At 43.9% G+C, this 21708-nt stretch overlaps 1 protein-coding gene across 1 annotated transcript in view; it reads left to right on the top strand.

Annotated features, from left to right (window-relative positions):
- The first annotated feature begins 6053 nt into the window (after nucleotides 1-6053).
- UPK1B (uroplakin 1B) overlaps nucleotides 6054-21708 on the top strand; it is a 28136-nt gene continuing 12481 nt past the window's right edge. The window contains exons 1-3 of the mRNA XM_012639480.1: nucleotides 6054-6081; nucleotides 17877-17985; nucleotides 19291-19491. Of these exons, the coding sequence (XP_012494934.1) occupies nucleotides 17917-17985; nucleotides 19291-19491 (270 nt within the window). The 5' untranslated portion in view covers nucleotides 6054-6081; nucleotides 17877-17916. The remainder of the gene's footprint in view (nucleotides 6082-17876; nucleotides 17986-19290; nucleotides 19492-21708) is intronic.

The following is a 21708-nucleotide window of genomic DNA, read 5'->3' on the forward strand; positions in this document are numbered from 1 at the left end:
GCAACAGAGTGAGACTCTGTCTCAAAAAAAAAAAAGGAAATTTTTTCTAAGGAAATAATGAATATATTTTAAAATTTATGTAAAAGGATGTTTTCTACACCACTATTTATACTATTGAAAAATTTTAAAATACCCTGAAATTTTCAACCTGAGGTGTTCAGTTAAATACATAATGGCATACTGATGTAGTGGGATATAATACATCCATTAAAATTATGTTGTAAGTAATCACATAGGGAAATGTCTGCACCATACTGTTAAGTGACAATAACTGGTTTAGAGGGCTGTAAATAGCATGATCTCAATTATGTGGGGAGAAATACAAAGAAGATAGGAAGTGCCCTGAGGGTAGGGTTTTCTGCCTATTTTATTCATGCTAGAACTGTACCTGACACATAGTTCTGCCCCAAATAGTTCCTGAATGCATGATTCTACATCCATCCACAAAATGTTCATTGTGTTTATCACTAGGTAAGGAAGTATAGGTGATTTTTATTTTCTACAGCAGATAAACACTCATCTTGTTATCAGAATAAAATGATGAATGTTGTTTTAATAGCAGAGAATAATTTAATGCCATTCTTAAATAAATGCAAATACCTTCATACAACTGGCACTTTGGTGGCACACTTTGGCTCTTCTCAAACATTCCTTAATGTAGTGATTTCTCCCCCACCCCAGGACTGAGTAGAACTAATTCACATTAAGCTGCCCCAAATCAGAAATTCATTTATTCATTTGAATCGTCTAGTTTGGATTAGGCAGCAAGGGCAGGGAAAGAACAGCAGCAAAGAAACAACACCATACTTTGATTTGTTTTACAAAGGAAATAAAACAAGACGATATAAGAGAAAGCAACTGGAGTGGAGGGTGCAGAGTTCTTCAGCTAGCAATCAGGAGAGGCTTCTCAGAGGAAGCAAGAGCTGAGCTGCACCTGAAGGGTGACAAGGAGTCAGCCCTGGGAACAGCTGGGGAAAATGGGTTCCCACTACAGAGATCAGCAAATGCAAATGCCATGTTGTTGGGGGATATGTAGAATGAAAGGAGTACCTAGTGAAGTTGGAGAGGATCTTTTTGATCACAGAGTGGATTTAAATTGCATGACAGAATCTTCCACACCCGATATCTAATAAACAAAAATTTTTAAAAATCAAAAGCATAGATATTTACCAAATATCAAATTAAGAGAGGTCACAACCTAATTCAGTGTTCTTCAAAAACTGGTGGACAGGGAATAAAAAAGAAGGTTCCAGGGGAAGAGCAGAGAAACACCACTGTGTTTATCAGAAAACAGAAGCCTGGAATTGTCACTATGACCCTTAAATCCAGAGTTGCTTTGCCTTCTCAAATTTCTAACTAGGAAGTAGAGAGGGACGTGGGGAGCTGACTCCTTCTGATGGAAGTGCAGTGTCAGGGTTAGACTCAGCTAAGAGCTGGCCCCAAGCCCTGGAGTCTTCTAACATAACGGGTCAGGCCAAGGAAGAGACAAGGAGGACTGAGAAGGAACAGCCAGAGAAATAGGTGAAGCACAAAGAGAATAGGATTTTATGGAAGGCAGAAGAGGATGGGGTAGGCAGCTGTGTCTATTGCTGCTGAGAGACTGAGTAAATGAAGACCAAGAAGTGTTCACCGAATTTGGCCAAATAGTGGCTTTTTATAACTTGACTAGCAGTTTCAATGGAGTGGTGAGAATGGAGGCAAGATTGAATTTGGTTGAAGATTTATTGTGTTCAATAGATGAAAACAAACCAGTTGCTTAGGAAAAGTATAATTCTTCCAGATACTGAGACCAGAGATGTTTTCCCTTGGGACCTCTTAGACCCAAAATGTAAGGTTGTACACAGCATCCTCAACAACATCTATACAATAAACACAAGTTTTATAGAGTTGCCCTTTAATAATGGAAATCAGAGATATTATAGAGGGTTTTCTCTATTGAGTGAAAAATTGGGCTAAATGAGTATTTTACTGAAATATAGTTATTCCATATAATAACCATAAATGGTTATGGAAACAAGCTTAAATCCTTCCAAATATAAGAGTCTATTAATGCTGGGATATCCCTTTCCTGGAAAAGGTTTAGACAGGCTTTAAGAAGCAGTTTTGTGGTGGCCATAATCTAAACATATGAACTGAGTTAAGCATGTGTCATTTCCAGGAGCTGAAGGGAATTTGGGAATGCCAATCAATGTTGAGTGAAAGGATGGCTAAGAGAGAAGACCCATTGAAAATCAAAATGCCTGAATTTTTCCATTTAAGGAAAATTTGTAAAGAGAATAAAGACCAACTGGAGAAAAAACAATTTTCAGAGGCCCTAGAGAATTTTGTGGACCTGGGCACCTGAAGCACATTGTTTACGGGTTTGACTCAGTTATTTTTAACATAGAAGCTGAGCTAGGCTCAGTAACCTGCTCTGCTCTGCAGAGAGCCGGGGTGCTCTGGCAGACTTACTCTTCAGCGAATTCTGCAGAAAGTGGCTTCTTACTTATCCCAGGAACGACACTGTGCTCTCTATTAGCCTCATTGTGCAGCTAATAGAAAAAAAATCACATTTGTGATTTAAAGTTTCAATACAATGTGAAAAGTACACTGATCTACCTACACTCAAACAGTAAGAGTGCAGGCTGTGAGGACAGGTCAACTGAGCTCTCACCTCTGGAGAGCTCTGTAACTGTGGGCAGGTGACATCCTCAACCTTTGTTTCCTCATCTGTAAAATGGGGAAATAATAGTACATATCTTACAGGGCTTTGTGAACCATAAATATGACAGTTCCTGGGACTTTCAGTAAATACTGAAATTATGCTAGACAACATCATGTTTTGAGAAGTATTTTTTCCTGAAATTGGTGACTAGAGAGAGAAAAACGCATTAAATAACCCACATTCCTAAGTCAGAAAACTTCCAGATAAGGGGCCAGCCACTGTCCCACCCAGTTTGCACTCCAGCTCCCTCCCTCACCCATAAAAAGTGGATTTGAAGTGAAGGGTGTGTTTGGGGAGCGCAGTGCTTGTGAAGAGAAACATTCCAGTGCTTCCTTGCCCCAAAGATGAGAGAGGAAAGCCCCACGAGGATTGAAAAGTTTTAGAGTGTGTATGGGACCAACATCTTTTAGCCCAGTTAGATATCACCTTAGTCACCAGGCTTGCTAACTTGCCTTGGAACTACCACGGAGAAGGACAAACATTGGAGGGTGACGGTGCAGTGGTATGGCCAGGCAGAGGGGCCCAGCATGCTCCCTTTAGCTCCTGGTTCCCAAGATGTACAGAAGATGGATGTGGCCTGAGAACTGGGGTCCTGGAGGGTAGGTGAGATTGAAGGACACAGACTGGCTGCAAACCAGTGAAGAGGGCAGAGCATCCTCTGGGGCTTAGGAGAGCTGGGTTCAGTAGAACTCTCCTCCGCCAGCCCTGGACATCACCCCTGTCTGCACTGGTTCTGCTGGTGCTGAGCTAGACAGTGGGGATGGCCAACAGAAAGGACAGCCACCTCTCAGGCCCGTTACACAAGATGATATCATTTCCCTCTCAGATAAGCAGATACAGGGAACTGGGGGCAGTTATTAAAGAGAAGACCCCTCTCATCCTCTCCCCACTCCCCAAACCACTGGAGTCTCAAGTCTGAGTTACGGTGATAGGAAGAAAACATCTCAGGCCTGGCGCGGTAGCTCACGCCTGTAATCCTAGCTCTCTGGGAGGCCGAGGCGGGCGGATTGTTTGAGCTCAGGAGTTCGAGACCAGCCTGAGCAAGAGTGAGACCCCGTCTCTCCTAAAATTAGAAAGAAATTAATTGGCCAACTAAAAATATATAGAGAAATTAGCCGGGCATGGTGGCGCATGCCTGTAGTCCCAGCTACTCGGGAGGCTGGGGCAGTAGGATCGCTTGAGCCCAGGAGTTTGAGGTTGCTGTGAGCTAGGATGACGCCACGGCACTCTAGCAAGGGCAACACAGTGAGACTCTGTCTCAAAAAAAAAAAAAAAAAAAAGAAAGAAAACATCTCAGTCTTTCTAGTAGAACTGAGATTTTTTTAATAACATGAATTCACTGATGAACTTGGAATCAGGTTAAGATGTGGTTAAGGAGCCACTTAGCCAGAGGGAAAGGAGGGATTAGCAGAACAGAGCTAGAAATCAATTACCGGAAAAATAAACCTGTCATACATTAAGGACTTGACATTCCTCACCTGATCAGTTGTAGTTCTTACCTGAATAATAATCTTCCTCCTCCTAGCTAGTCTCCTGTCTGTCGTTACTGGGTTTTGTGTTCACATTATCTATTTCAAAAAGATTTTTAAATCTTTTTTATTTTCTCCACACATAATCCTAGTAATAGAATATAAAATGCCTAAGACATGAATGGAAACATATGTCCTTGTTTGTTTTCCTGCTACTTTAGCACAAAGATTTCCAGAAGTAGAGCACATGTTTTCAATAATTTATGTTTCTCTTTTTATACTTATAGATTCTTTGCAAACACACGAGTGCAAAAATAGAAGACTATAAAAGTCACCCATATTTTACTATCCAGCTATACTCCTATTAATATTTGCTGTACATTCTTACTACTATTTAATTCACAGATAGACAAACTTTTTTAAAATTAAAATGTATCAAATTACACAAACTATTTTGTAAACTGCTTTTTCCTTTTTAGCACCCATAAGAGTGCCTGACACATCATAAGTTTTTAATAAATATTAATAGTTGCTGAACAAATGTGTGAACTTATTTCCACAGCATTCATAATTTTTCTGTGGCATCATTTTTAACAGTCGTGTAGAATTCTATTATGTGAATGATCATAACTTACCTAACCAGGCCCTGGAGAGCTGAAGAGGGATAAGGCATTGTGAAGGACCCACACGCACCCCAGGCAGTCCCCTTTCGAGCTCACCTGTTACCAGCTGCTCCAGCCCCCAGTCATCAGCCCCCTTCAGGAATTGCCTCAGCTACAGAAAGCTGCCTTCCCAGGGCGACCTGCGTGGAAGGACAGATCATAGAGGGGCCCAGTGCAGAGCAGCTCTGACAGGCCCTCTTCCTCCAGAGCTTCCCAGGGAAGGGGGTTGCCTGAGGCTGTCCCACCTAGACTGCAGCTGTCTTCTCTCTCTGCTCAAGCCTGCTTCTTCCCTCCCCCTTCCATGGGTGTTAATCTCAGGGCACTGCCTAACAAATATACCGCTCACTAAACTTCATCTTACAGCCCGCTTCTGCAGAACCTAACCTGTGACAGAGATGGCCCTGACCCTTGATGAAAGAACTCACAAACACTCGCGTTACTGCCATTAGCCACCTCTGACACAGGTTAAATCAGCTACAGGGCATGTATACCATGACGCGCTATACAGCCGTGAAAAGCAATGTGCTTGGTGCTGTGTAAGACACATGGCAGCTCCACCAGGTGTTATGAGGGGAGGTAGGGGAGGGGATGAGAGAGAAGGGAGGAATTAGACATCAGCAGATAATTACTGGAGCCCTCTTTCTTTGACCGAATTTCTCACAATCTATTCATTTCCAGATCTCTTGATCCTTATTAGTCTTTGGAACACATATGGTGTGAGCGTTCCTTGGGCAATTATGCTCCCCATGAATACAGCAATTACAGAAACTGACACTGGACATGACCCTATACAGGTACACACATATCCACAACACTGTGAGCAGTCGGGATTCACAGGCCTTTTAACACACAAAAGCAGAAGGAAGGATCAAATCACACCCATAAAACAAAATTCAGTCAAACCAAAATAAAAACAAAAACCCTGAGTTTGTATTTGAGGAAAGCCTGGACCTGGGAGGGATGCGCAAAAGTGATGAGCTGAGGCCAGTCAAAGTGCTTCCACCTGTCAGAGCCGCACATTCCAGAGCAGCAGAAATCTACCGGCAGAGCTTCCGGTTACTCCCTGCGTGGGCGAGGAGGCTCAGGCTGCAGCAGGCCCAGCCCACGTGTGACGCCTCCTCCCAATCACAGACCACCCTTGGCTGGGCCCAGAGGTTCCAAGAATTGCTGCAGGTAGGAAAGCACGGTGGCTGGTGTGGACTGCAAGTGGGCCGGCACAGCTCCAGCAGGAGGAGGCCAGGGCTGGGTGAGTAGACTGGTTTCACTCCGCAGGGGAGCAGTGCCTGCCTTGCTTTCCTGGAAGGGAAGTTAGCGGTCTGAGAGGGAAGGGGGAAGAAGTTGTGTTCTTGACTAATACAGTCTGTCATCTTTTGTAATTTAGGATATTGTGACTGTTCTGTTCTCTTTTACTTTGAACTGTACAGATTACATCCTTTAAACCTTCGATATATGTCCTGTTCTCAGAACTGAGATTAAAGCTCTAGAGGTGTTACGCAGCCATCCTGATTTCAACCTCAAATTTCCACACAGAAACACCAAGGAAACAATCTGAGAACCCTGAGAAACCCTATATCACCGATTGAATCAGATAGACACACCTTTGTAGACCCTCGATTCCCTTGTGGAGTCAGAAAAGCAAAAGAAAATTTAAGGAAATGGATCGTGGTCTTTCTTAATAATCTGTCCCTTAGCCTAGCAGTTTACTGGTCTTCTTGTCAGAGATCATTTGGTCGTGCCAACTTGGAATGGAATGTGTGAGGCAGTTTACTCACCGTTCTTCTCTGCAAGCGGTCGTGCTTAACAAACGTGTCAGTTGAAATAAGTCCACAAATTAGCTTCATCTACACAATGTTATTTTTACATAATTTATTTTTACTTTTTGCCAGTTAGATCCACCAGGATCTGCAAAACATAAAGATAATTTTTGTTCTAACATTTTTACACAAAATACAAATTTGTTTCAAATAATGCTAATATTATTCCACATTTACATTCTATGTTCATGTTTATGAGCCTAAAACCCCACTTCTAATTAGCTTTAAGATTCTTAAGACATTTAAGAATTTTTATTATTTTAACTGTTTTCTTTTAATTAAAGACAATGTTTATTGACTGCTTCTTGCCTGAGTAAGGTTGCTAAGCATGACAGGAAAGAACTCACTTGGGTTTTATGTATATAATATTTCAATTATTTATAAAACTTAGGTTATATAGGTTTAAAACTTAGTGAAACAATGGCTTTTCTTTTTATTAACCTTCTCAATGAAGAGAAAATTTTCTTATTTTGCTTTCTGCTACAATCAACTGTTTTTGCTTTGTGCTGCAATAGTCTTAGAAATCAACTCACGTATCTTTTTTAACTACCTGGGACGAATCACGGACTTTTAGGTGCTAAGGTGACCGTAGACACCATTTAGTCAAGAGAAAAAATGAAATCTCTAAATTTGTTTTTGACGTTTCCCATTTACATTCTTAACCAGAGCAAACACCAGTCAGCCCTAGAATATGCTGTAGCCTGCTCTGGAATCTGGGCCCGATGGCCATGCAGGCTGCCACAGACCTGACGGGCCACCATTCCCTAACAGGGACAGAGACCACGATGGGGAGGAGGCACGGCACCCTCATGGCACCTCCCCCAGGGATTCTCCGTGGCATTCCTGCCCTGGGCCTGGGCATCCCACCGCCACCTCCCACACCCAAGGTCCTCACACAGTTGAGTGCACCTGAGCCGTTGCTTAGCTTAATCCTTGCTCTCTGGTGAGTGGATGACTCCAATCAGTTAGGGAGCACCAGGAACCAAGGGCTGTGCTGTCCAGTAGAACTTTCTGTGAGGAGGGAAATGTTTTAGACAATAGCCACTAACTACATGTGCCTATCAAGTGTTTGAAAGTAACTAGAACGACTGAAGAACTGAAGTTTTATTTCCATTTCATTGAATTCATTTGACTTTAAATAGCTGCATGCAGCTACTAGTTACCGTATTTGTCAACACGGGTTTAGAGCTTTCAAACAAGAACTTGATAGGTGCTGTGAGCTGTGGATGTCATTCCCAGGGAGTCATCCTACCCTAAATTGAAGCAGCCCAGCAATTGTCTTCATCTGAAATGTTCACACCCATCTTGACTCTCCTCTCTAAGTCAAGCAACTGTCTGCTCTTGCCCTGGGTTTCAGGGTCAGGGCTAAAGCAATAGCATATTGTGTTTCGTGGTTTTTCCCTCTGCCGTTTCTCTTTTTTTTTTCTTTTGTTAATCCAAATTTCTCTAACATGAGCTAGAGTTTGAGGTGTGGTCTGTGTGTTCTCTGGTGCAACAAACTTGGGTGAGGAAAAGAGGTAATGAACTTGAAAAAATGATCTCATGCTTATTGGGTGAGTCTCACTTCTTTTTCTTCTGCTTTGAAAATCAGTTTGTTTAGTGAGCAATTTTTTTAAAACCTATTCAATGTGTCTGGAAACATCAACACTCTGGATATGAATAATTTTTATGAGAAAACAAACTGAACGAAGACACAAGAAAGAAAAATCAAGAAATATAATTCTAGCCTTTAAAAATGTGCACTCCTTAAAGCAAAGGAACTTCCAGCATGTTTAGCAACTCGAGCAAATCATCATGGTGCCAGGCCACTGGGCAGTTTTTCCACAGGGTGGGGCCCACGGGGACTACTGCTTTACGCAGAAAGCATTTTGAGGTGAGTTGCACACTGTCTAAGGCAATATGGTTTCTAACGTGGGCAGTTGCTACTCCACCCTCTGCCCCTTCCTAGTTTTTCAATTCACCTCATCCCAGTTGTTTCCTTTAAAGCCCTGCCAGTTAAAGAACTCTTATATGTGAGAGGGAAGCGGTGCTTTAGAATAACGTGGGAAATTTCAGAAGACCACGTTTGAAACACACCTCTCACATCTGCTGAGAGAAGGCAGGAAGCGAGCATGCAGCGTATCCTCAGGACTCAGTCTCCATCCACAGACAGAGCCAGAGCCGAGCCCCCACATCATGAGTCAGGAGCTTTGTCTTTTTAGGCTCTATCTTCTCTTTGGGTCTCTCTCCTTCTCATGGTGTCTTCCCTCTCCCTTTGAAAATTCCGTATGAGGAAGGATCTGATAAAATCATTCACAATGAGGCACTGGCATTGATGGCTCCTGAGACTTAATGTGCCTCTTTTATATGTATTTGCATTTTAGTCAGGAAAAAAGGAGCAGTTCTCTAATTGTGGCATTTCAGAAATTAGGTTGAAGAATGAGGAAAACTTTGAATGAAGGGAGAGGGTGGAAGGCTTTCTCCTTGCTAGCTTTGTTCATGTGACTCCCTTTCTGGCTTAACTCGTAAGGAAAAGGGCAGGCTCAAGGGCAGAGCACCGGCAGTTTCTCTTAATTTTAAAGAGACATAAAGGAAGGTGGCATCTCCCTATCTCAAAAAAGGAGAATGAATAGTGACAAACTTCATGCAAGGCTGGCTTAAGAGTAAAGAGACCTGGACTTAAACCCTAACTCTGCTAATAATTAATACGCCAACGAGCACGAACAAGTCATGTCCTCTCCATGGGCCTTGGTTTCCTTATCTGTGAATGAGGGGACTGACTACAAAGCCTCTAAGTCTGCAGCCAGAGCTGACATTTTATCATGCTGTGAATGGGCACATGGCCGATAACTGTCCAAGGATAAACGATTTCTTAATTTCTCCTGAATTACATACCCTTTAAGACAAACAAAAACTACCAAAAGTGTAGCCAGTGACTTCTAGGTGTGTCATGCAACAATTCATTTGAGAGTTTATAATTTCACTTTCTAACGCAATTCTTTGTCAAATTGGCTTTTTTGATATATGGCAATCTATTCTTTTGTGGGTTCAGAATAATTTATTAAACAAACTTGGGTGACAGAAAGAGGTAACAACATTCCAGGAAGGGTTGCTGTGGCAGAGGCTGGGAGGGAAGAGAAGCCATAGACACATATCCACCACGGTTTCAACACCCCTGGAGAGCTATGTGCTAAGGGCAGAGAGGGGGACGCAGGAAAGGAAGGATAATTCTGGGCAAGGGAAGTTTGGGGGGAAGAAGACGTTTTTCAGATGGGCTTCAGAAGATGGTAAAGTGATCAATAGGCAAAAATGGGAGAAGGGATTCCAAAGAGAGGGACAACCTGGAAGCATAGTCACCAAGGAGGCAGTGGAATATGGCAAGCAGGCCGTTGGGAACCTGGTTGGATACTGCCTTGAATCCAAGCGAAGGAGTTTGTATTTTATCTCAGGCGGTCCAACCTTTCTTCTACTGACCAGATGGAGAATGAAATGGTTGAGTCTGGCCAAATACTATAGACTGGTCTATCAGAATAGAACAGGAGCAAATCTGGATTTAAAGAAACAAGTCAGCAACAGAGCATGGGTGGACAAGTAAAGCCATCTGGCAATGAGAAGTAAGAGGGAACCAGTGGCCAAGCTTGTGAGTGCAGAAGGAGCTAACTAGGGTTCTCCTTTAAATGTAGTCTACAGGGAACCCTTGAAGGTTTTTAAGCAGGGAAGTGATATAAATTGAGAGCTGTGTTTTAAGACGGTGGATGTCAAGATTGACTAAGTGTCTGGCGCTGAGAAGGCATGTTTATTTTTGTGGAATACCACAAAGAGTTGATATACTAAATTTAAAATAAGCAAGTAGATCATTTTGGCCTAAATTCATATCAAAAACTAGATTCTATCACAGATAGGTGGTAATAGCACCCAAGATTTAAGAAAAATTTTTAAGAGGAAGATATTTGAAATGACGAATATTGGTCAGTAATTTTTCTTTAAATTAGGAAATGACTGCAATCATTCAATGTTGGCATCAAAATATGTTGTCCCGGTAAATGGAACACCTGTGCTCTGTAGGATAATTTGAGAATCTTTGCATTATAAAGTTTATTCTGGAAGCAATGTGTGGAATGGAACAGAAATTGTTGAATTCAACTGAGCCAGAAGTTAGAGGCTGGCAGTGGGAATTGGAAAGAAAGGGTAAAATGGTCTTAGGTGATATCAGAAAGTGATTATATTTGTTTCTATCAAAAATATAAATCCAGGGCCAGGTATGGTGGCTCACACCTATATCCCAGCACTTTGGGAGGCCAAGACAGAAGGATTACTCGAGGCCAGCAGTTGGAGATCAGCCTGGGCAATATAGAGAGACCCCTGTTTCTATAAAAAATTAAAAAATTAGCCAGGCATGGTGGTGTACCTGTAGTCCCAGCTACTCAGGAGGCTGAGGCAGGAGGATTTCTTGAGCCCAGGAGTTTGAGGCTGCAGTGAGCCATGATCATGCTATTGCTCTCCAGCCTGGGTGACAGGGTGAGACCCTGTCTCCAAAAGTAAGTAAATAAATATATAAATCCAAATTGAGACAGCATATTACTCAACGTTCTCCACAGAAACAGAACCAATAGGATACATAGAAAGAAACCGAAAAAGAGATGAATTTTAAGGAATTAGCTCACGTGATTGTGGGACCTGGCAAGTCCAAAATCCGTAGAGCAGGTCGGCAGCCTGAAAATTCAGGGAAGAGTTGATGCTGCGGTCTTAAGTCTAAAATCCACTGAAAACTCTGACAGGGGTTCTGTGTTACAGTCTGGACGTAGAAAAGCTGTTTCTTTGGGAAACATCAGTCTTTGCTCTTAAGGCCTTCAACTGGTTGGAGGAGGCCCACTATGTTATGGAGGAGAATAATCTACTCAAAGTCTATTGATTTAAATGTTAATCACATCTAAAAATTATCTTTACAACAATATCTAGACTAGTATTTGACCAAACAACTGGGCATCATATCCTAGCCAAGTTGATTCGTAAAATTAACCATCACAAGGTGTCCATTACAATACTTCCTTACCAGGCAGGCAGAGACAAAACTCAAGTTACTAGCTAACGCACAGCTACTACCAGGCCCTAGAGAACACCACAGTTTACGTTCTGTATGTGGAAGAGTAACCATTTGTCTTTCTTTGTTCTTTCTCCATACCTGTCCTCTCCGGGAAGGTCAACAAACTCATAATGTCTTTTTTTCTAAATAGACATTGCTGTGGAACTTCATCAAAGTTTTTCTCTTTTTTTAACCCCAAAAAAGTTCATTAGTCTGCTCCTATGTACATTGATTAGCCTTCAAAGAACGCTAAAGGATCAGCCAGGACTGATTTTTTCCTTTTATAGAAATCATGTTGCCTTTCCTCTAATTGTGCCAGGACTGCAACTCTTCCTAGAGATCCCTCCAGCTTGTGTATTATGGAAGTAAACTCACCTGTTGCAACTTTTCAGGGACCTTTCCTAGAAGTCTTCCATTGACTAGGGGGGCCTCACTCACACAGACTATGTAGTGTCGATTTACACATTGTGACCAGGGTTTTCCAACTTGACTCTTGAGTATTCTCTAACTCCTTGGGTAACTGCCTTCTGAGCTCAGTGATTTGCCTACATCTTTCTTTTCTGTTAGTTCTAGATAGTGGCTTATAACCACTCTGGGGCTAGCCACATGGTTTGGAGGTTTAGAGCTGGTGAGGAGATGCTCTGTGACCCCAGGGTCCCCACTTGCCAGAGAAGCACCATTTTGATCTATTTTTATATCATATTTAAATCATGTTTTCCTATTTTTTTTTTTTTTGAAAATGTGGTTTGGTGCTTTAAAAAAAAAAATTAAGCCACTGATTTTTGATACTTTCACCAATCACTGGCCTATTAGCTCTGATCTGTCTACATTAAGAAACTGAGACAAAGCCAGGCGCGGTGGCTCACGCCTATAATCCTAGCACTCTGGGGAGGCCGAGGTGGGAGGATCGCTTGAGGTAAGGAATTCGAGACCAGGCTTAGCAAGAGTGAGACCCAGTCTCTACTAAAAATAGAAAAAATTAGCTGGGTGTGGTGGCGCATGCCTGTAGTCACAGTTGTTCAGGAGGCTGAGGCAAGAGGATCGCTTGAGCCCAGGAGTTTGAGGTTGCAGTGACCTGTGATGATGCCACTGCATTCAGCTGGAGCAACAGAGCAAGACTCTGCATCAGAAAAAAAAAAGAAAGACAAAAGTAAACAAAGTTAATATTGGGTAACTAATACTGTATTAGAACTTCACATATATTCTCATTTAATTTTCATGGTAACCCTTGAAGTTAGGTATTACTATACTCATTTAGATAAAGCTCAATAAGATTAGGTAACTTCCTGGAGTCACAAAACCACTAAGTGGTAGAGCTAAGATTCAAAGCCAGTCTGTCCAAAGCTCTTATTCTTTCTACTTCACCATACTCTCTACCCCGTTCTGAGGTAAAGCTCTAGGCAAATCGTTAACTTGTATATTCACTCATTCATCCAAATAAACGTTTATTTATTCATTTTATCCTTTTATTTAGCAAAATAATCGAGTGCCTAGTATGTGTCAGGCAATGTGCCACTATGGACCTAGAAAGACAAATAAAACAGGGTCCCAAGTGCCTTCTCCTACTTTGGAGACTCTTGCAGTAAGGTGCAGGAAGCCCTCGGTAGGTTGGTACCAGGAGGAAAGAATGCAAAAGGGAAGCAGAGCAGAGTCATATCTGAGTATTTCTGGAGAAAAGTGGCCCTAGCACAAAGGACAACCTCGGGGGTCATCTCTGCATCACCTCAGTCTGCAGCAGAGGCCTCAGAGCTGGCCAAAGCCAAAGGGCCAGGCCCACAGGCAGGTGTTAACTGTTCAGGAATGCTGATGGCATGCAAGCAGGGCCCTCCCGTGTGGACGTGCTGCTTGGTACCTGACTCTGGCCACACTCCAAGCACAACTAGGAAGTTTTATTCTTTTTCCCATGAGATCTTTTCCCCGATGAATTCATCCGCAGAAAATAAAAAGAAGTACAAATGAGTATCTTTGTATATGGTTTCCAGGCCCCTCCAGCAGAGCAGCCCCTGGGCAGTGAACAGAAGGAAGGCACAAGGGAGGCCCTTTCTTCTGTCAACCTAGGAGCCCTTGGATTAAAACCTCCTTTCTGTGCCGTAGGGGTCACTGGTGCATAAAGCAAAACATAGCCCAATACCAAAACCATGCCCTTCTTAAATATCCCCTGATTGTAATTAATAACTTCCTATGTTTTTAAGCAATCTTAGCGTTTGCCAACCCTTTCTGCATCTTTTATCTCATTTAGTGATCACAGCAACCCCATCAAACAAGCTGTGTTCTACCCATTTTACAAAGGAGGAAGTAGACACTAAGGGGGACATTGCCCAAGCCTACATGGTAGTGACAGCACAAAGCTGGGACTTGAACTCTGGTATTCTGATGCCAAGTCCAACGTGCTCACCATTAGACCACAGCCACTAGACTGCACCATCAGCCACTGGAAGCCTACCCTCGGCTCCCTCCTGACATTTATGGCTGTTTGGGGGATGTAGCAACTGTTCTAGGTCCTCTGACACCAACCTAGTATAACATACAGGTGACAAAGGAGAGGCTGTGAAATGCTGACTTTCTTGTTGACTTGCACATTGCCCCTCTTACTTCCAAGAATTCTGGTCTGGGGCAGAGTGGGTGCGCTGAGCTGCAGGTTTGTGATCCATCTACACAGGTTTTCTGGAAAAGCATGTGGGTGCAGTGCAAATACGTGTGCAGTGTTGAGGGACTAAGGAGATAAGAAGCTGGAAAAGTGAGTGAGGAAAGGCCTTGGGGAGGGGGCGGGGAAACCTGTGGCCTTGAGACCACATGTGGTCTTCTGGACCCTTGAGTGCAGCCTTTGCACTGATTTTACAGAACGAATCCATTTAATAAAGGGATCTAATAAAGGGATTTGCTCTGCGAAGTTTGGATTCGGTTGAGGGGCAGCACTTGCGGATCTGGAGGGCCACATGTGGCCCTGAGGATGCAGGTTCCCCACCCCTATGTCTCCTGAGCAGGGAAAATGTATCTGTTCTCTCTGCTCCAGATTTCCATTTCTACTGAAAACATTAGCTATGTGGCAGGACTTTATAAACTAGAGTGTTTAGCAAATGATCTGGAGCCAGGCAGACCTGGGCTTGGATCTCTGCTTCTGCACTTTCTAGCAACGTGGCCTTGGGCAAATTAATCCCTCCAAGCCTCCTTTTCTTCATCTGCAAAAATGGCAAGAAAACAGATTCTCCCCTTAGATCCTTCAGAAGGAGCATAGCCCTACTGACCCTGTGATTGCAGCCCGGAGAGACTCATTTCAGACTTCTGCTCTCTAGAACTGTAAGACAATGCATTTCTGTTGTTTTAAGTCACTAAGTTTATGGTAATTTGTTTTATCAGAAACAGGAAACAAATACAGATTTTGGTAAAAATACTCATCTCTCAGGTCTGTTGGGAAGATGCATATAAAGTGACTAACAGCACTGAGAGCATTCTAGGTGCCCGTTAAATGGCAGCTTTCATCACTATTTTGTTATTTCAGAAGACAGCAGTGGTTTTCTAAGTTAATATGTGCCACTGATGCCAAAGGCCTAAGGGAGAAGAAGATAACGCAATAAAAAAGGAAAAAAAATTTAAGGGCCAGCAAATTCAGAATGTCTTGCCCATCAATATATCCCTGCCTTCCCAAACCCACAGCCGGGCCACCTCCCTGGCATTTCCTACCATGTTCCTGCCTAGGTTTCTTCCATTTATGCTTTTCTTTTTGCTCAAAGCAGGCTTCTATCTGCCTACCTTCCTTTCTTTCTCCTACTCTCATCTGCATTTTCCACCCTAGTTCTGACTCCTGCCATTCTCCCACAGAGAATTCATTTGCCCGTTCCCCTTGTCTGAACTCCATGGGGCAGAGTCCTGTTGGAAAGGTCTGTGTCGGGCATAATTGAGTCACATAATTGGGTCACTCAGGCCATCTTCCTCATTCAGGATCCCTTGAGCCCCTTGCTGGACCAAGAAAGGCCCCGTTGCTGGTGGCCTATACCTAACCCTTTCCTTCATTTCCATGGCCCTCCTTGTCCCCTTTATTCTACTGGGTATGGTCATTTTTGCCTCAAGTCCATGTTGCTGTGGTCACACTTTAAACTCCTTGAAGGAAGAAATTACCTTCTTCCTGTTCTCTAAGCCCAACCATTCATCACTAATAGGCTGCTCCCTGACACACGGGTGTGTAATCAGTACCGGTGGAAAAGGGTGCTGAATTTGGCCTCTCCAGATATTTGCCCTTTACTCCCTACACTTCTGTTATTTGAACTTCTACCTTTCACAGTCTATTTATTTGTGTCTCTAGTTTGGATAGTAACCCAACTGGTCAGGGATAACGTCTGTACATACCAGCAATGAACTTCACAATGTGACTCAACCAGCTCCCTGAGTAAGGCTGTCCCTCGGGGGAGTCTGTGCATTAACCCCTTCAAGGCACTAAGGCTCTGCTCAGTCTAACGTGCAGCGGTTGCTGGAGAGAATGGATGACATTTCTAGGCAGAAAGAAATGAATGGTATTTCTCAGCAGAAACTACTACACACCAGGATCTTGTAACAATGGCCCAGATTCTTCTTCCATTACCTCAGCAAACATTGACGAAGCGTCCACTGTGTGTCAAATTCTGAACCCAAAAATGCTCATACATTTTATATTCATTCAAACTGCCATAACTACTCAGGTAAACAGGTAAGAGAAAATATTTAGAGATGTATGAGATTACTTGGAAGGTTGTTAATACTTATTGTGTAACAACGAAGTTAAAATTTAGCAAGGCCTGAGTCAGAAGGCTCCCCTCGCACCGATTCCCTGCACGAGAACAGGGACTTCAGCCAAACTGGCTGGTTTGCTATCTCGTGGCACCTTGCTCTTCTGTCTCCACTCCCTAACTCTCCCCTCTCTCTACCAGGAATGTTGCCTGCCCCCACCTTACTCCACACGTTCCCACCTCCGCTCTATTTCTCAAAACCATACACATCTGCTTACATCTTCCCTCCTCAGAACGCCCACAGTATTTAGGGTCTTGCCATACATATTCTAACTATTTGGGAATGTATCTTAGCTTCCTTACTATGGCATAAAATCCTAGACCACAACAATCTCCCTTACGTATCTTTGTATGCGCTCTAAACAAAAATTGCATCATTTAATACATTTTGGTTTTGAGCATGAATTGGTTAATTAATTTAATTAATTAATTAAATGTTGAGAGATGTGGATGTTTTTCCTCAAAGTGTTTCAAGTGCAGAAGCCCAAGTGATTGACCCAAACACTTGCTCTTGTGTTCTTTCCAGAAACTGCTCAGGGAGATGAGAGGGATTCAGCTGTGTGTGGCGCCAAGCCTGTAAACAGTTTCTGGGAGTCGGTGTGGGCTGCAGGGAAGTGCTTGGGCTCTGGAGTTGCGCAGACCAAGGTCTCCAGCCTAGCTCTGCCACTTACAGGTTGTGAGACCCCAGGGAACTTAATTACCAATTTAGCTTTAGTTTCCTGATCTGCAAAATGGAGCTTCCTCACCTCTTTTCTTTTTCTACTTAATTGGGTTATGAGAATCAGGTGTGTGCATGCACAGCCCCTGGTAGAGTGGTGCATAGAAGTAGGTAACTGCTAGTCCCTCTTTTCTCTCCACTTCCCCTCTTATGTGACAGGGGACTTTTTTTATTTGCCAGCTATTTTTTTTAGGATAACAAAATATTTAGAAAATAATGGTTTTTAACAGCAGCCCACAGTGCATATGGGAACCAACCACTAACACTGGCCATGTGTTTACCCCTTGGGTTTCAGTTTGCCCTGGTCAAGGGCAGTGAGGGCTGCACCAGGGACCGTCACATCAGTGTGCCACGCCCTGCCACCATCACCACTTCGGGTCTGCTCCTTCCACTCTCCTTGCCCTTGCGGGGCTCCGTCCACCACTCAGAAGTATGCATTCTGTACACTCTATCCCTGCAAGAACTCCTCAGAGGCACTAGTCAGACTCTGAAAGGCTTTGTTCTTTCTTCTTTATAAAATTTCCATGATTACCAAGCTCAATAATCAAATTTTCTCCATTGCTAAATGATTGTATGACTTTGGTTTGGATGCTTTGGGACACAGGAAGGCAACATACACAATGGCATGATTTAGTCATGGTATGGAAACTGTAGCAGCATTTGTCACCTGCTCCCATTACATTACAGTGTTCTCAACTGTGACTGCAGCTTGTGGAAAATCCTGAAGATGGCCAAAGATGACTCCACTGTTCGTTGCTTCCAGGGCCTGCTGATTTTTGGAAATGTGATTATTGGTGTAAGTAGTGAGTATTTCTCAGGAAATTCTGCTCTTCCTATAATTGTGATTCTAGATTAATCAAAAGTGAGTGTTTGAAAGACAATAATGCTATAATTATTGGCTTCCTATACCTTTCTTCATTTTAAGAAATGTGTTAATAAATATGCTAGATAGAATTTAACTATATAAGTAATTATATTTAATTATGTAATATGTCAAAAGATCACAGTTAAAAAAATAGACATTGCCCTCCCAACTTTAAAACGTAGTAATCTAGCCTGGCATGGTGGCTTACACCTGTAATCCTAACACTCTGGGAGGCCGAGGTGGGAGGCTCGCTTGAGCTCAGGAGTTTGAGACCAGCCTGTGCAAGAGCAAGACCCCATCTTTACTAAAAATAGAAAAATTAGCCAGGCGTCGTGGGGTTTTCCTGTGGTCCCAGCTACTTGGGAGGCTGAGGTGGGAGGATCGATTAAGCCCAGGAGTTTGAGGCTGCAGTGAGCTAGGAGGACACCACTGCACTCCAGCCCTGGCTACAGAGCAAGACCCTGTGTCAAAAAACAAAACAAAACACAGGCATCTAAAAAGAGTCACATATGCCATGGTCAGTGTCCAAACACTCCGACCACACACACGCTTTGGTGTTTCCTATTTTATCTTGGCTTGACTTCCATGACACTCTGGTTAAGGTTACTGAAGGCAGATGTTTGCATCTTCTTGTTCTCCTCATACAGAGGCCAGTGAGAATGGCTCAGATGCCAAGCTGTGTGGGCATGGTGGGGTGAGAGAGCACTTGTTTGGGAGTCAGGAGAGCTGGCTCTTGGTCCAGCTGTGCCTCTAACTCACATGTGACTCTGGACAAGTCATCACCTTTCAGGGCCAAGATTCCTCATCTATAAAATACAGACATTGGGAAGGATACCCACCAATGTTCCTTCTGGCTCTAACTGATAAATATGACCAGGATTAGTTCAAATATTACAACCCAGGAATTTGGGTGGTGAGACCGTGGGGGTGAGGGATTATGTTCCTATAAGAAGGCATCATCTGAGTGGTTCATGCCCCAGGGACATTATCGGTGGTCTGAAATTGTCTGGGTCTTTTCCCAATAGACAGGGTGACACGTAGAAGAAGGCATGCAACCAATTAGCAGGATGGAAGTAGCTGTTTCATTTCCTGGCAAGGGGGTGTTTAAGTCAGTTGTGTAAAGCCTATGCAGGAGAGGGAGTCGGTCTCTCTTCCCCACCCCACCCTCCACCCCCTTTCCCAAAGCTGCATTCCTGGCTGCCAGCCTGACAGAGCCCCCCCTTGGCTTGCCCCCAGATGTGCGGCATCGCCCTGACTGCAGAGTGCATCTTCTTTGTATCCGACCAGAACAGCCTCTACCCACTGCTTGAAGCCACCAACAACGATGACATCTACGGGGCAGCCTGGATTGGCATGTTTGTCGGCATCTGCCTCTTCTGTCTGTCTATTCTAGGCATTGTAGGCATCATGAAGTCCAGCAGGAAAATCCTTCTGGTGGTAAGAACTTACTGCTCCCTAGAGCTGTCTCCCTGGACCAATTCTGATGGACGGTCTCTTCCTAACCAAGCACAATGCTTTGGCTTTCAGTGGGGGAGGTGGAAGCAGGGAGTGCCAGGTGAGGGGTGAGAGAGAGAAGAAGACTCTCCCTGCCATGAAGATTTTCCAGCCGGGGGTGAGCATGCCCTCCACTACTGCAAGTCCAGAAGGTTTCAGTGCAGAGAAGCCAGAGGGGAGACACCTGAGAGTGACCCTACTGAATATTTTCCAGATCTGTGCTTCTCTAGCTCGTGTCTGCAGGCGCCCGACAGATACGGCCAGAAGCTACATAGGCCAAAGGAGAGGCAGAGTAAGAATTTGTTTAGTAGATTTTTTTTTCTCCTGGCAATAAGATGTTTAAAACATTTTAATATCAGGCATTAGTATATTAGGATATAAAAATACAAAATATGAATGAGTTTTTATAAGAAAGCAAAAGCCTGTCAAAGATTTTGAGCTCAAGGCTGCTGATGATTTTGTATCGTGGTCTGCATGTCCCACAGTATCAGTCACTCTGCTTTTCAGGAACCCTGGAAAAACCCCCTTTTTCTTTTATAGGCATTAGCAACATTTTTATTTTTTAAATTTATTTTTTTTGATCTGTGATTTTTGTTTTTAATTGTCTTAAGTCTTACGATCACACATAATTTTTAAATGTGTCTTCATTGCCTCTACTTTAATCCTTCTCATGAGTTGGCAAAAGCACCATTACCAATTACACATACACAGTAGTTCCACGGCTCCTGGAAAACCTTGGAAAGCACCACTGTAGTGTAAACCTTCAGCTCTTACCTGCCGATGGAGGCTCTAACTCTGTGTCCCCACGAACAGGCTCCTACCCCCAACCACAGACTGTAAGATCTTGCCTGCCTTTGCAGAGGGAGCAAATCGACAGTCTGCAGAGCTGGGAAACCTCAGTGTTGGGCCTAGACCCTCATTCCCTGCCCCCATGCTCGGGGCTGCAGTTTATCACACTGAGATGGGATACCCTCCCCCAAACTCCCCACCCCTGACATAATCCTACCCAAATGCTGCAGGACCTGAGTTCCACCTTTAATAGAACTAGTCTAGCAACTTAAGGTGCTTATTGGTTTACTTTTCCCTTGAGCTAACTGTTGCCCTGGTACCCAGGGAATGCAGAACATTTACATCCTCTGGTTTCTTAGTGTGAGTTAATTCCAGGGCAAAAGTAACCACTTTTGGAAGGCGGAAAACAAAATGTAGAGAAAAGGGAAAGTACAGCCCACCTTCACTTGCATCCCAGCTCCGTTTGGGGCCAGCTCTGTGCGTGACTGACAGCCAGGAGAACTGAGCTGGGGAGGGAGACAGAAAGAGCAGTGCCCCTCTGAGGGCTCAAGAAGAAAACACCTTACCCCGTGCCTCCTTTCTGGAGTGTCCCTAAGGGGTTTGAGCCTCTGCAAGAGGAGCCAGCAAAGCTCTTGACGAGGAGCAAGACAGCAGCTAATGCAGGAAAAAGTGTTACGGGGCCTCTGATGGTGCTGCTGCTTTTGCTGTTAATTCTCCAGCCACAGCTTTGCTCTGGGCTGGGCAGTGAGAGCAGCAGAGGGTCCTGCTAAGAGCCTCCCAGGCCCAAGGAGGGAAGGCAGTGTTTCCTGGCTTGCCTCACTGGCACTGACCACGAAGGACACAAGGACGGAAAGCGTATACGTGAGGCTGAGGAAGGCAAAGACAGAACTCTTGCAAACAGTCCCCATCCTGGATTCAGAGGCCATTTGCTGTTTAGATATTATCCAGCCAGAAATAGGAGCAGTGCCTGTGGAGGCATCATGCACGCATGTATGCACCCACACACACACACACACACACACACACACACACACAAACACACACACCACTACTACACACAGCAAGCTCCATGTCACTCACCTGAGCGGCTGTAACTGGAGCCGGGCAGGGAGAGGAGGACGCCAGCAGATTGCTGCGCACCCGGAGGCCGCCTGCTCCTCTCTGAGGAGACTGGATGCGTGTCGGGAGGGACACGGGATGTTAAACATGAACCCCTTCATCTTTTTCTGACCTCTGTGATTCCAAATTTCAACAAACCATAACGAAACCTTCTCCCAGTTAGAGGGGATTTATGAGGCTCTACACTGTGTGTGATGCACTAAGACTCTCTTGCCAGCCGCTGAGCACACACACACATCATTTCATTCCCTT

Source organism: Propithecus coquereli, unplaced genomic scaffold, assembly GCF_000956105.1.
Source record: "Propithecus coquereli isolate 6110/MARCELLA unplaced genomic scaffold, Pcoq_1.0 Scaffold10, whole genome shotgun sequence".
Classification (NCBI taxonomy): Eukaryota; Metazoa; Chordata; class Mammalia; order Primates; family Indriidae; genus Propithecus; species Propithecus coquereli.